Raw genomic sequence first — 13466 nt, forward strand, 5'->3', positions numbered from 1 at the left:
CTTAGAATCTATGAAATATGGTTAAATAACATAACATTTTTCAGTGTACTTTACATTTTTGGCACAAACGGCATTGCTCTACACAAATCATTCTGTACGTTGCTTCATTCTCAGTATTGCTGGGGGCTTTACCCTTGATGATGCATAGCATTCTAGTGCATTCTGGTTTTATTTTCTTTATAGCACTTATCCCTCTTTGAAATTTTCTTGTTTACTTATTTCTTGTCTTCCTCCAGCCCCACCCCAACCCCAACCAGAGTGGTTGGTCTCTGAGAGCCGGGACCTGTGTGTCTCATTTCCTACTGTCTCCCATGTCAGAACAGTGCCTGGCACATGATACCTGTTAGGTCATTGGAAGGAGAGATGTCAGGGTTTGAAGCTCCTCAGCAGTGAAGCAAGAGCAGATGCAATCACTGAGGGGCTGAGTGAAGAGAGAAGGGAGCTCAGCATGGAGTATGGTTCTCAGCTCAGAGAGGGCAGTAACATGGAGGCACAGGAGCGGCAGTCCAGGAATTGGAAGGAGGTAATGATGGACCCAGGAAGCAGAGGAGGAAGGAATATTGAGGGACAGGAAGAGTGCTGAGTGGCACAGTTGAAGATATTGAGGAAGAAGAGGATTTGGATTCAGTGAGGAAATAATTACGGGGCAAGAGCCATGAAGCCAGAAAGCAGGGAGTTAGAGTATACAGAAAAGAGATAGCAGCATGCGTTGGAGAAGGGTGGCAGTGAAAAGAAGAAAAACCTAATATTGGTAGGGCGAATAGTGAGGTTGTATGACAGTATCTTAAGACTGGAGAGAATGAACATTGTGGAGGAAGAAAGAAAGGCTATAAAGAAACAAATTGAAGAAGCTAGGGCGAGAAGAATGCTGTAGCCAGTTGCTGGATATGGAGGAAGGGGCTCAAGTGTCCCATTTCCCCAGATCCAGGGCCCTTTGTTCCTTTTTTTCTCACTTCTCTTTCTAGGACCTTCTCCTGGCCCATCTTTAATTCTCTTCCTGAAACCTGCTCCTCTTGCTTCCTAGCTTTCCTAACACTGTTTCCTGTCCCTTCTCTACCAGGCATTGGCCGCTGGACCAACCCCCAGTACCGGCAGTTCATCACCATCTTAGAGGCGACACATAGGAACCAGTCTGTAGAAAACAAGGTGAGAGGCTCCAGGAAAGGTGCAGACAGGTGCCTCCCCAGACTACCAGCACTGCTTCTGCCAGGGGAAGGAGATGTGTTTGCCACACACCACACTGGGTGTTTGCTTGCACAGTGTTGCATTGCTTCTCCCCTCCCCAAGTGAACTGTCCACCCGACAAACTTATTCTTCCTGCGTAATGGAATATTTTACTAGAACAACCTTTACCCGCTACACCTTCCATCTGCAAGAATTGTCTAAATGTAGAAACAATCTACAGTGTTTCTTAGAGGTTTTCTCTCTGTCACAGGAGTTTAGTTCTGTAAATGTTTGTTTATTGTTGCTAGTTGTTCAGGGATAGGACAAGATGGACAGGTATGTCCACTCTTGTGCGGGGAGCACAGCATGGTGCCAGGAGGTACAAAAGCCAGGGCACAGTGTCCTTGGAGTTCTGCCAGTCCAGCCAGTGCTGGAGTGTAATTATCTTTAAGAAGAGGCTTTGGGGCCCTGTAAAGTTCTTCTCTGCTACAAAGGGGTTTCTGGGATCAAACAGTTCTGACCACTGTCATGATATTACCTGTTAACTCCACACCACATTTGCAGAGCTATATAGTGATTCTCCACCATGCCGCTGTCTGAGTAATTTGCATACGTCCTTTCTAATCCTCACAACAGCCAGGTGAGGTGGCCTTCTTACCCTTATCTATACATCTGAGGAAACAGGCAAAATGAGGTTAAGTGACTCAGGTGGAGCCCCATAGCAAGGAAATGACTGAGTCTGAATTTGAGTCCAGGCCTGAGCAAAGCCTGCTGAAAATGTGCTTTTCTTCATTTCATTTTGTTTTGCCATTTAAATTTTTGTACAAATTTTCTATTGCTCTGAGTCGTTATTTTTGAAGATGTCAAAAAATTTCTCTGACAAAATAAAAAAACAACCCTCAAAATAAAGTGCTGGGAGATCTGAGGGTGGGGGAAGGAATACAGCTGAGTATAAGACAGCTCCTGCTGCCCCAAAAAGCATGTGGACTGACTCAACGGGGTGCCCAGAGGCCCAGATGAGCTAGGTGGCAGTGCCAGCACATGGCCGCAGGCATCGAGGGAAGAGAAGTAGCTGTAAGAACAGAACAGTTAGAGGGGGCTTCATTCAAGAAGTAGCCCCTCCTTTCCTCTCACCCAACCTTGGGACAGTCAGTTTGATCCACTGGGGATTTCTGAGCCTCCAAGACAGCATCATGTGAAGGACCCATGTGGGGAAGAGAGCATGACCAGCCAACAGCCCCCCACCTCTCCCTTAGAAGTACCAGCACCTCCAGCCACACATTCTGGGGGTGGGTCAGTCTTAGATTTTGGTAAGGCAAAGAGTGTTAGGTTCCTCTTCTGGAAGAGGGCAAACAGGCCAGTCCTCATACCTGACAGGGCATCCTCTCTTACTGGATTTTCCTGGCCATGTCGGGTTTCTGTCTGAAAACCAAGAGGGTGTTGACCTCTACTTGTCTTCTCATACTGTGTGAGGGCCAGTCCCCAGGATGATGAGAATGCTGAGAGTGGGTAGGTGGACCTCCTTTCACTTCTCAATTCTCCATTTAATCCCCAACTCCTTCCTCACTGCCCACCACAGAGGCAGCTCGCCAACTACAACTTTGACTTCAGGAGCTGGCCAGTTGACTTCCACTGGGAAGAACCCAGTAGCCGGTGAGGCTCCAGTTCTGTTACTCCATCCCTGCTCTCCCCTTTCCCCCATCTCCATCCCACTTCGAGCCCCAGTGCCTGCCTTCCAGTTCCATCTCCTCATTCTAGACCCCACCGTCCTCCAGACCTCAGATGTCCAGCTTGCTGCTCCTGACCCCATCCTTCCTGCATCTTTCCATTCCTCAGAAAGGAGTCCCGAGGGGGCCCTTCCCACCGGGGTGTGGCCCTGCTCCGCCCAGAGCCCCTGCACCGGGGGACAGCAGATACCCTTCTCAACCGGGTCAAGAAGCTGCCTTGTCAGATCACCAGGTGGGAAGTAGCAGGGAGGAGAAGCCAGTGGGGGTGGTGGGGACATGGGGGCAAGGGCTCTGAGATTGGGTGCCCCACTGTAAGATAGCTGTCATCCTTTGGGCCTGGTTCTCTGTGCTTTGTATTACTTGTGGCAAAGTCATTTTTATCCATGTTCATGTGTAAAGAAAAGAGGCTCAGAGAGGTCCAGAGTCACTCCAGTGGTAAAGGAAGAGCTGGGAATTTAAGTTTTGTGTGACACAAAAGCTCTTTCAGTGAGGCCTAGAGGGAAGAATGAGGTTGGGGGTGGGCAGGGGACACAGAGCCTTAGCTGGAGCAGGGTCTGGTGGCAGCTGTATCCCTGTCCTGGCCCCTCTGCTCCTGGGTTTTCCCACTTTGAGTGAGCTACAGTTTGTGCATCTGTGAATAACCTGCCTCACAGGATTGGTGACATTATGTATGGTGATGTATTCTGAAGGGCATTGACCTTGCTTGGGGGCCTGAGAGCATGAGGTAAAGCCCAAGGAAATTGTGGTCGTGGTCATTGATGATGTCCAAAGTAACAAGTGGAGTAGATGCTGTAGGAATTTTCTGTTGCTGGGGATAGGAGGCAGGTTCTAGACCAAGGAAGGGGGTGGACTGGGTGGTTGGTTGTTGGCAGTATGCTGACTATCAGAGGGGCAAGCCAAAGTTGGGGTTCTGATGTGGATGCTGGAAGGGGTCGTACAACGTTATTCTGAGGACAGACCCTACTTTGGGATTAACTGGAAATGGTTAATCATCTGTCAGGAGCAGCACCTACTACATCTTATCTATGTAGATGAGTACATTTGTTCAGTAAATATTCATTAAGCCCCTACTCTGCGCCAGGCTCTGGGCACCTCATACATGGCATATATCAGGCATAATACAGTGAACAAAACAGCCAGGTCTCTGCCCTGATGGAGTTTGCAGTCTAGTTGTTGTCTTTCCAGCTATAGAGCTTGACCCATTAGTGAGTCTTGAAATCAATTTAGTGAATTACAATCTTTTTTTCCCAAGTATTTGGGGACTTTTATTAAGCTGTATTTATTCATTAACAGAATCATATTTGATAATAACTTTGCTTTTACTTATCATATATAGAAAATACTATCTCATAAAACTTTTAGAATTATATATACCTATGTGTATACTGGACCACAATATAGAATGTGTATCTTACAAACTTTGCAGTAAAAAAAAAAGTTTGACAAACACCAGCCTGGTACATATATTTCATTAAGTCCTGAAAGAGGAAAACAAAACTGTGAAGGTCAAGAGTGAAGCAGACCCCAGAGTCTATGAGTGCTGAGGCTGGGACAGTCCCTGGGCCCCACTAGGGTTGGGGGTTCATTAACCCCATGTTTACCACAGCTACCTGGTGGCACACACCCTGGGGCGCCGGATGCTGTACCCTGGCTCTGTGTACCTGCTCCAGAAGGCCCTTATGCCTGTGCTACTGCAGGGCCAGGCCCGGCTGGTGGAAGAGGTGAGGCTCCCCTGCCCCTGTCTCCTAATAGCCCTCTCCCCACAAAGGATATGGTCTCCTGTCCTTAACAACTTGGCCTTGTATATCCTCCACTCAGTGTAATGGACGCCGGGCAAAGCTGTTGGCTTGTGATGGCAATGAGATTGACACCATTTTTGTGGACCGGCGGGGGACAGCTGAGCCTCAGGGACAGAAGCTGGTGAGAGGGAGCAGGGATCCCAAAGGTAGAGTGTTGGGGGGCAATGGAGATTCTGGGGTTCAGTTCTATAGCAGCCCACAGGAAGCACAGCTGTTGATAGTCCCATCTCTCAGCTCTACCCTAAAGACCTCTTAGTGTAGGAAAACCCTATGATAGGGCAATAGATATAGGAGTTGCCATTCAAGGTCCAAAAAGCAATTGTAGTAGTCACCACTTAGGTAGCACTTACCATGTGCAATGCATATATTTAATCTCCACAACAGCCCTGTAAGATAGATGCTGTTTTTATTAGCCCATTACAGATGATGAAACAAGCACAGAATAACTTTCCCATATCACACAGTAAGTGGGAGATCTGGGATTTGAACCCAGGCTCCAAAGTCTCCTATTTCCATGAAGCAGCCCTAGAAAGAGCACTAAGCCAGCAGTCTAGGGAGATGGGTTCTGGTCCCGGCTCTGCCCTGCTGTTGTGAGAGTCCATGCAAGTCCTGTCATTTCTGGGCTTTGGCTTAGGGCACCATGGAATTAGAGTTTATCTGTTCAAAAGACCTGAGCCCAGAGAGGGAGTGGGAAAGCAATTGCCATATCACACAAAAGAAACAGTCACATTAAAAATAGGCCCAAAAACTGGATAGGAAAAAATACCCATAATTCCATTCCTGAGCGATATCCACCTGGTGGTCTTCCAAGGGCAGATGGAAACTGTGCTGAGTGGTTGAGCAATTCAACTCGAAACATTCATCTTCCTTGGAGGGCCCCGTTTGCTAAGCATTTGCATCTACATTGCTTCTCACCTTCTGGCCCTTGAGAAATGAGTAGTTTCTATTCTCCTTGGAGAGAACAGGAATGTGCCCTTTCCTCTTCCCTGTAAAGCTCCTACACGTTGCCCTCCTTGCCACGAGGGGGATTTTCAGTCCCACTTGGCTCTTTACCAGCCCTCCTTCCTGCCTCCTTCTGTAGGTGATCTGCTGTGAGGGGAATGCGGGCTTCTATGAGGTGGGCTGCGTCTCCACACCTCTGGAAGGTAGGCTCATGACTCAACCCTCTTGTCTCTGCCCCTTGGAATGGAATGTCTCCCATCTTCATACCGTGCTCTGACCTCCCCGGGCCTGACCACTTTCTCTGGGTGAGGTTTGAAACCTTCACCTGTGGGGAAAAGTCCACTCCCCATTTGCTTTGCTGACTTTACATCCCTCCCCTTGGGCTGTATCCCTAACTTTATTATCCTCCTCCCCACAATCGCACATTTTTCCCTTCTGCTGCCTCAGAACCGTTAGTGTCATCTCCCCATCCTGGAAAGCTTTAGAGTTATTTGCTTCTACTTGGGGGTAGCTAGAGCTCCAGTGTCTTGCTGCTCCTTCTGGGAGACCGGGAGTGTGGGCCATGAGGTCCCAGCCCCTCCTCCCCCTCTGTTACAGCTGGATATTCAGTCCTGGGCTGGAATCATCCAGGCTTTGCTGGAAGCACGGTGAGACCCTCTCCAGAATCCCTTCCTTTTCCTGAATTATGGTCTCTCCCCGTCTGATCAGCCACTGGAGTTAGGGAAGGCAGTATATATTTATATGGGGCTCCTACTCACCTGTGACCTGGGTGCCAAGGGCAGGGAGCTACAAGCCACGGGGAGCCCCACCCCATCCTCTCACAGTGGGGGTCAGCAGGATGGAATGAGGTAGAACTCCTTGTAAACGCTGGTTTCTGGGTAGAGCCACCCCTCCCACTGCCCTTTTCTTTTATACCTCCTCTGTTATAGCATAGATGCAGAAGGGTCCACTCTGGGAGAGCGTGGGAAGTGGGCGAGCTGGCCTGTGGTACTGAACCACTCCTGCCTTTACCCTTCCTCCTGCAGGGGGTGCCGTTCCCACAGAATGAGGCCAATGCCATGGATGTGGTTGTCCAGTTTGCCATCCACCGCCTGGGCTTTCAGCTCCAGGACATCATAATCTACGCCTGGTCCATTGGTGGTTTCACTGGTACCAGTCTCCCTCCTAACCCCACTGTAGGCATATTCATGCCACCCTCCCAAGGAGCGGTGGAAAAATGCACTGGTGGCCCAGGAGTGGGGTGGAGGCTTAAGGAAGGAGAAGTTTCTCTGAGTGGTATGGAAGAAGGTGTCCTATACATATACACTTCACATTTCCTTCCACACTCATGTTCAGTTATTAAAAGTAGATCAGGGTCCTGGGCTGGAAAGATCAGAGAAGTGAATGTTTTCTTTGTGAATTGTCTACAGTGCACTTCCATATTCTCTGTCTTTTTCCAGACAGTGTGATCTAGCCTAGTGACATGAGGGGTTAAAGAGAGCCCTGGGGCTAACCTAGTAGAGTGGATGGGGTCAGCCTTTGGTGTCAGTGGGACAAGGTTGGAGTGGCGGGTTGGAGCTCCTCTGTCCTCTCCCTTCTTCCCTGTCCCGGTACCAGCCACATGGGCAGCCATGTCATATCCAGACATTAGTGCCGTGATCCTGGATGCCTCCTTCGATGACCTGGTGCCCTTGGCCTTGAAAGTCATGCCAGATAGCTGGAGTGAGTACAGCCCCCAGGCTTGCCTTTGCAGGGAATGGTGGGCTGGAACTAGGAGCTGTTCTATCTGGAGATGGTTTCCTTTTTTTGTGGTTGGGGAGTGGGTCACCTTGTCGAGAAGCAGAAGGACTCCCTTTCTGGAGGTTGTAGTTTTTTCTCCGTGAACAGTGGAGATCTCCGTGAACAGTGGAGATCTGGGCAAGGGCTTTGTCTCTGCTGTTCCTTCAACTTTATCCCACTCTAGGGGGCCTGGTGACCAGGACTGTGAGGCAGCACCTCAATCTAAACAATGCGGAACAGCTGTGCAGGTGAGGGCAGACCAGTGTCCAGCATGTAACACCTTACCTCCACCTCAGCCCCCTAACCCATTCAGTTCTACTGGATGTGCAAACACCAAAATCAGTACTAAAGCGTAAGTTGGCAAATGACCACTGCCCACATCCTTTGAGTAACCTTGCCCTCACCCAGATAGCCTAACCCCTTCCCATGTTCCCTGGGACCTTCCGTCTTATGATCTGGCAAGCAAAGGGTTAATGCCTGACACAGCAGGGATCGCCCAGCAAGGCCAGACTTTCAGCATGCCCCTTCTTAAATATTCTGATTCTCACCTCTGGGTGAAGAGCTAGCCCATGGCGCCCTGTTGTAGCAGGGGCTAAGAATACAGCCAGTGCAGGAGTGGCGTGACCAATTGTCATTTGTCTCTTTCTGAGCATTCCCTCCCCGTGGTCTGTCCCCTGAAGGTACCAGGGCCCTGTACTACTGATCCGCAGAACCAAGGATGAGATCATCACCACCACGTGAGTGCCTGGGAAATTACCCTCTTGGGTCCCAGAGAGAGCAAGACAATTGCCCTGCTCACCTCTGCCCACTAGAAACTCAGGTATCTAAACCCTTTCTCCACAACCTCCAGCCCCTCCAGTGTACATTCTTCTCACCCCCAGGGTTCCTGAGGACATCATGTCCAACCGAGGCAATGATCTCTTGCTGAAGCTTCTGCAGCATCGGTGAGGGCCAGGGAGGGAGGAAAGAAGGTTCAGGGATGAGGAATGAAGAGAATTGTTTCTGACCCCCGTCCCGGCATTCCCTCTGTAGGTATCCCCGTGTAATGGCAGAAGAGGGTCTTCGAGTGGTAAGGCAGTGGTTGGAGGCCTCCTCACAGCTGGAGGAAGGTGAGAGGGGATCTGGCGAGGCCTTTGGGTGGAGGGCCTGGCAAGGTTATGTTGTTGACGGGTCCTCATCTCCTTGACCAGCCTCGATTTACAGCCGATGGGAGGTGGAGGAAGATTGGTGTCTGTCTGTCCTCCGCTCCTACCAGGCTGAACATGGGCCAGACTTCCCCTGGAGTGTGGGTAAGTAGGTCCTAGGGCAGGAGAGAGGGTCGGAAAGAACCCGGGAAGAGGATGAATGCCCAGATTCATGGCCCATGTTTGAGAGCTTCCTCTCTGCAGGGGAGGACATGAGTGCAGATGGAAGGCGGCAGCTGGCTTTGTTTCTGGTGAGCTAAGGGGTGAGAAGCAAGAAGGGGTACCTGAATGGCTAGGGGATGCATGTGGGGCTTGGGGACAGGGAATACTCTGAAGCATCAGAAGTATCAGCTTTTATAGAGTGGGTGGTAGGTTTGGAGGATGGACAGTGGGGAGGTGTCTGGTGGCTGCTGCTCACTGCTGTGCTGTGTACCCCACCTGTACTGCCCTCTCTCCTCAGGCTCAGAAGCATCTGCACAACTTTGAGGCCACACATTGCACTCCACTCCCGGTCCAGAACTTCCAGATGCCCTGGCACCTCTAGAGACCACACTGGGACTCATTCTGGAAGAAAGGAATGGGAGGAGACATGAGGAAGGACCGTTCTTATTTGTGATTCTGTGTTCAGGTTGCTGTTCATAGTTTGTGGAAAGTGGGAGTCATCCCCCTTTTCACTGTTCCTCTTGCACGTTTTCCCCCATCCATCCAGCAGCACCTAACCTCCCCTGGCACACACCCTGCATTAAATGAATAGATTATTCCTAATAATTAATAAAAAGGTTTTTTTTTTTTTTTACTGTCTGGCTAATTGTGTGATTTCTTAAATGTCGCAGGAGACAGGGGCTAAAGCCCCAAAGGGCTGGGCTTTGGGAAACCCCAACTCCAGAAAACCAGTTTAACCCTCTGTCATCTCTGCTTTCTCCCCAGGCCTTCAGTCTCCAACCTGAGATGTCCTCATGCAGTTGGTCCCCAAGCCTCACACTTCCTTGGCGTCCCTAATACTATCACCACTGTGCAGCCTCCCTAGCCCCTGCCTCAGTCCTTGTGTACAACCACCCCAGGAGCTTTTGGTTGCCTCCTATCACTTCAATTCAAAAGCTTCATTGTTTACAAAGTGCTTTCTATTACCTGATTTCACCTACTCAGCTTTTCTACCAATTTCCAGGTCCAGCCTGTGTGGTTTCACCATCATTTTGCCAAATTTTCCTTGCCCAGCTCTTGTTATTTCCATAGTGAGTGAGGAAAGGCCTGTTCCTCATGTCTTACATAGCAAATCCTGCACACACTCCTCACCATAACATTAAGTCTCTCCTTACACACTCTGCACAAAACACAGGGCCTGCCAGGGACTGGGTACCAAGGACTCATGTCCTCCCAGAGCTGTACTTTGCCTTTTTGGGCAGCTGTTAGAAGAATATTCTTAGGTTGAACCTGAGGAAATTGGTTCCCTGTAACTTCCCTCCTATTTCCAATCCTTGGACCTTATGGAACAGAATGAATCCCACTTTCACCCATCAGTTTGTTGCCTGGCCACCTTCTTCCCTTGGAAGCCTCCTTTCCAGATGAGACACCTCTAGGTTTACCACCTGGGTCCACTATTTTGAACAAGGTATTTAATGTGGGTGACAGTGTTCTGATGTCCTAGATACAGTCTCTGGCTAATTTCAGCATCTCCAGCTGTGTATGAAATACCACTGCAATCCCAGGCAGAGGTGTGGCTCCCACCAGCTCAGCAACTCCTTAAGGTGGGGCATACTGCATCTCCACTGGAAGGGGTGATCTGACTTGTTAGGTGATATGACACCTGATATTTGGGGTTAAAAGATGGGAGGTGGCCACGGCTCCAAAATGCTCCACCTTCAGCAAATACTGGAAAACTGATATTGGCACACTCGCCTCTGTCCTGTTCCAGGGGGCCAAATGGTGGGAAGTGTGGAGCATGAAGCTGCTGCATGGCTCTGAACCTCACCCAGATCCACCAGGACAAGTTAATCTCCTAGAAACCAAATCTTTGTTCAGCTAAAGGAACCTCCTTAAATGCAGATAGGGGGCACCAGCCCCACCTTCCACACCATGGAGACAAAAGACTCCCCTTTCCTGGCTATGGCTTTTAGGAGCTCTACTGACCTGCCTCTACTTCCACTCCCCCCTCCCCTTCTTCCTGCACATACTCAGTGGTCCCCAACCTTTTTGACACCAGGGACCAGTGTTTCTCTGAGAATCTGATACCTGATGATCTGAGGTGGAACTGAAGCAGCTATGCTACTGCTGGGGAGTAGCTGCAAATACAGATGAAGTTTTGCTCCCTCGCCCGCATTCACCTCCTGCTCTGCGGCCTGGTTCCTAACAGGCCACAGCCTGGTACTGGTCCGTGGCCCAGGCATTGGGGACCCACTGTAGAGAACAGTGGATGCCACGAGGATTCCTCAAGTGGATGGGGAACATCCACTTGAATTCAACATTTGAATTCTGGACAACCCCACCCATGGGCCTGTTTATACCCTTAGATTATTATCCACCTGAGAAGACCGACAGCAGCTGTTTGTTTTCAGAACCACACCCCCACCCCCATCCCACGACGAGACCAGCTCCCTCTCCACTCCTCACCCTACATAGCAGAGTTCCAGCAGTCTCAAGTGAATACCAGCTAAGATACAAACTGCATATCTCCTGGGGCACTGGACATTGCTCTACTGGGCACGAGGTGAAGCCTGGACGCCCAGGTGTCTCTGAGGAGCTGGGCAAACTGGGAGGCAGAACGGAGTATGGAAAAAAGGAGAGGTAGCACCTAGCCAGAAAACCTGGGAAGAGGTGGGTCCCAGGCTGGATCATCCCTTATCCTACCCTATTTCACAGGCCCAGGCTCCACCCTGCACAGCTCCCAATGTGAGGTGCTGGACTCGGCTGTTGGCAGAGTATTTGAGTTGAGAGTTTGCTCCACGGTCCCTGGAGGAACATCTATTTACAGCATAGCCGTCACAAATGAGTGAGGTCCCCGACGCGTTGGGGGGGGGGGGCAAGTGTCTGGCATAGCCAGGTATCCATCCATCCATCCATCCATGCATCCATGCATCCATCCATCCATCCATGCATCCATCCATCCAATCAACAAGCTATCCCAGTTCTCAGGAAACCCGTTATTCATTTTCTTAGTCATTTCTATTCGAGTTAAAGATCGCCTCTCCAATTCCTCTCTAAACCGCAGTGTCTTATGGTGTCCGGAACTTGGCTCTCCCCGGGCCCAATCATCTATTGCCTCGCCCGTCGTCCGCCCCGCCTTATTTCCCCTAACTGTGGCTTTTGGTCCTCAGGCCCGACCTCCTCTGTTTCGTCATTCGGTTGGTTGCCCCCAAGTATCCCTTGTTTCGGGGAATGGGCACCCAGCGTGGATATTGTTGGCCACTTCTGTCGCCATGGTGACTATTGCAAAGCCCCACCTCTTCACCCCAGAAAGGCCTCCAAGGAGCCTGTCACCATGGCAACGAACTCTTGTGGCTCTTCCCTCGCACTGGCCGAACCCTGCTGCGTGGATCCGAGGAGTGAAAATAAGGCGGAATTAATGAACGTGAGGCCACGCCCCTTCCGAAGAACGTTGTGTCCAGTTCCAGCCGCAGCTGCAGCCCAGCCTAGGCCCGAAATACCGTCTGTGTCTTCCCTCCTGTTACCCTCAGGGCCCACTATCGCTGAAGCTCCACAGCAAGTCCTCCCGGACCTCTCAGGGTGACCCCTTCAGGGAGTCCAGCTTCAGCTACCCATACCCCCCCCCCATAGTCCTAGGTCTTTCCGTCGCAGTTATATTCAGAAGGGGTTCAGAGGACACTGAAGTTCCCTTTTGCCTCCCCTTTGACCTCTTCGCTTTAAGGAGGCCCCGTTCTCTGATTCTTTTCGTCTATCACTCTGTCACTAATTCAACAGACATTAATGCAGATGCCAGATGCTCTTCCCCTGGCACCTACATAAATTACTGATTTTAATACAATGTTCTTATTTCATTTATCCCAAGGTTCTTGGGGGGCGCGTAGCAACATGCTTTTTCCTCCCGTGTTTCTTCTTTCCTGTCCGCCTTTCGTGGCGTGTCTCCGTCTGTTTCTTCCCATCTTCCTCATCAGCACCCCGAAGCCGGATGGTCTAGGACAGTAGCAGGAACCCTCCTGCAAGGCCCAGCCCCAAACCTCCAGACTGGAAATTGGAGGAGGTGATTCGTTCTTGAACGCCGAGAACTTCCCACAGTCCACCGACCCTTTAAGTAAAAACCTTGAGCATCTCACAGAGAGAATGACCTGGCAAGATTGCGGACAGAGTAGAGTTGCTGGAGAAGCCCAGCAGGCTTCCTGGCTCCGGGAATAAACTGGGTGCCCGGGGCCCGCCCACGGCCGCTCATTGGTTGCTGAGCAGTCTCCGGAATTCCGACCTGGGCAAGATGTGCCACTATGACACCACCTTCCGGAGAAGCCGCGTAGTGCTCTGAGGGTCCCCTGGGGCGAGCCGCCTGGACCCCGATGCCGGGCACGCCCTTCCCAGGTTCCCAGTCGCCAGGCAGAGAGCTGAGCTCCGGCCTGGGAGCCGCCTCCGCGTCCTGCGGAGAGCGCTGAAATGCAGCCAGGCGCGGAGAGTGCGCCAAAGCCTGTGGGCGTTAGAGCTCAGACCCGCTGACCTGAAAATGAGTTTAGGCGAGGCGCGGGGGCATTGGAAGAGGTGCTGGCTTTCCGGAACCCACAGAGGGCACTGGGCTGAGGACGGTCACTCGGGACCCTGATGCCTTCGGTTTTCAATTTGTGACTGTGCCACATCTTTCCCATCTTGGAAAATGTTTTCACCAGTCACCCCCTTGTGCAAGCCTATTTCCCCCTGCCCTCACCTTATATTCAGTCTAACTCCAAATCTGTCCTGTC

The 13466-nt window shown here is 50.8% G+C and overlaps 1 protein-coding gene across 3 annotated transcripts in view; it reads left to right on the forward strand.

Moving 5' to 3' along the window:
• Positions 1-9367, forward strand: part of ABHD16A (abhydrolase domain containing 16A) — a 20340-nt gene extending 10973 nt beyond the window's left edge. The window contains exons 1-16 of one of the 3 annotated variants that reach the window (XM_011379847.2): positions 966-1146; positions 2744-2817; positions 3001-3123; positions 4498-4612; positions 4710-4811; positions 5772-5835; positions 6230-6279; positions 6658-6781; positions 7229-7333; positions 7575-7638; positions 8071-8127; positions 8272-8334; positions 8423-8499; positions 8581-8679; positions 8779-8825; positions 9035-9367. In XM_011379847.2, coding sequence (XP_011378149.1) covers positions 4529-4612; positions 4710-4811; positions 5772-5835; positions 6230-6279; positions 6658-6781; positions 7229-7333; positions 7575-7638; positions 8071-8127; positions 8272-8334; positions 8423-8499; positions 8581-8679; positions 8779-8825; positions 9035-9118 — 1020 coding nt within the window. In that variant the 5' untranslated portion in view covers positions 966-1146; positions 2744-2817; positions 3001-3123; positions 4498-4528 and the 3' untranslated portion in view covers positions 9119-9367. Of the gene's footprint in view, positions 1-965; positions 1147-2743; positions 2818-3000; positions 3124-4497; positions 4613-4709; positions 4812-5771; positions 5836-6229; positions 6280-6657; positions 6782-7228; positions 7334-7574; positions 7639-8070; positions 8128-8271; positions 8335-8422; positions 8500-8580; positions 8680-8778; positions 8838-9034 lie in introns of those variants that run through there. The other 2 variants (XM_011379846.2, XM_011379845.2) reach the window with 2 other exon arrangements.
• Positions 9368-13466: the final 4099 nt, after the last annotated feature.

This window comes from Pteropus vampyrus, unplaced genomic scaffold (genome assembly GCF_000151845.1).
Source record: "Pteropus vampyrus isolate Shadow unplaced genomic scaffold, Pvam_2.0 Scaffold378, whole genome shotgun sequence".
NCBI classification, from domain to species: Eukaryota; Metazoa; Chordata; class Mammalia; order Chiroptera; family Pteropodidae; genus Pteropus; species Pteropus vampyrus.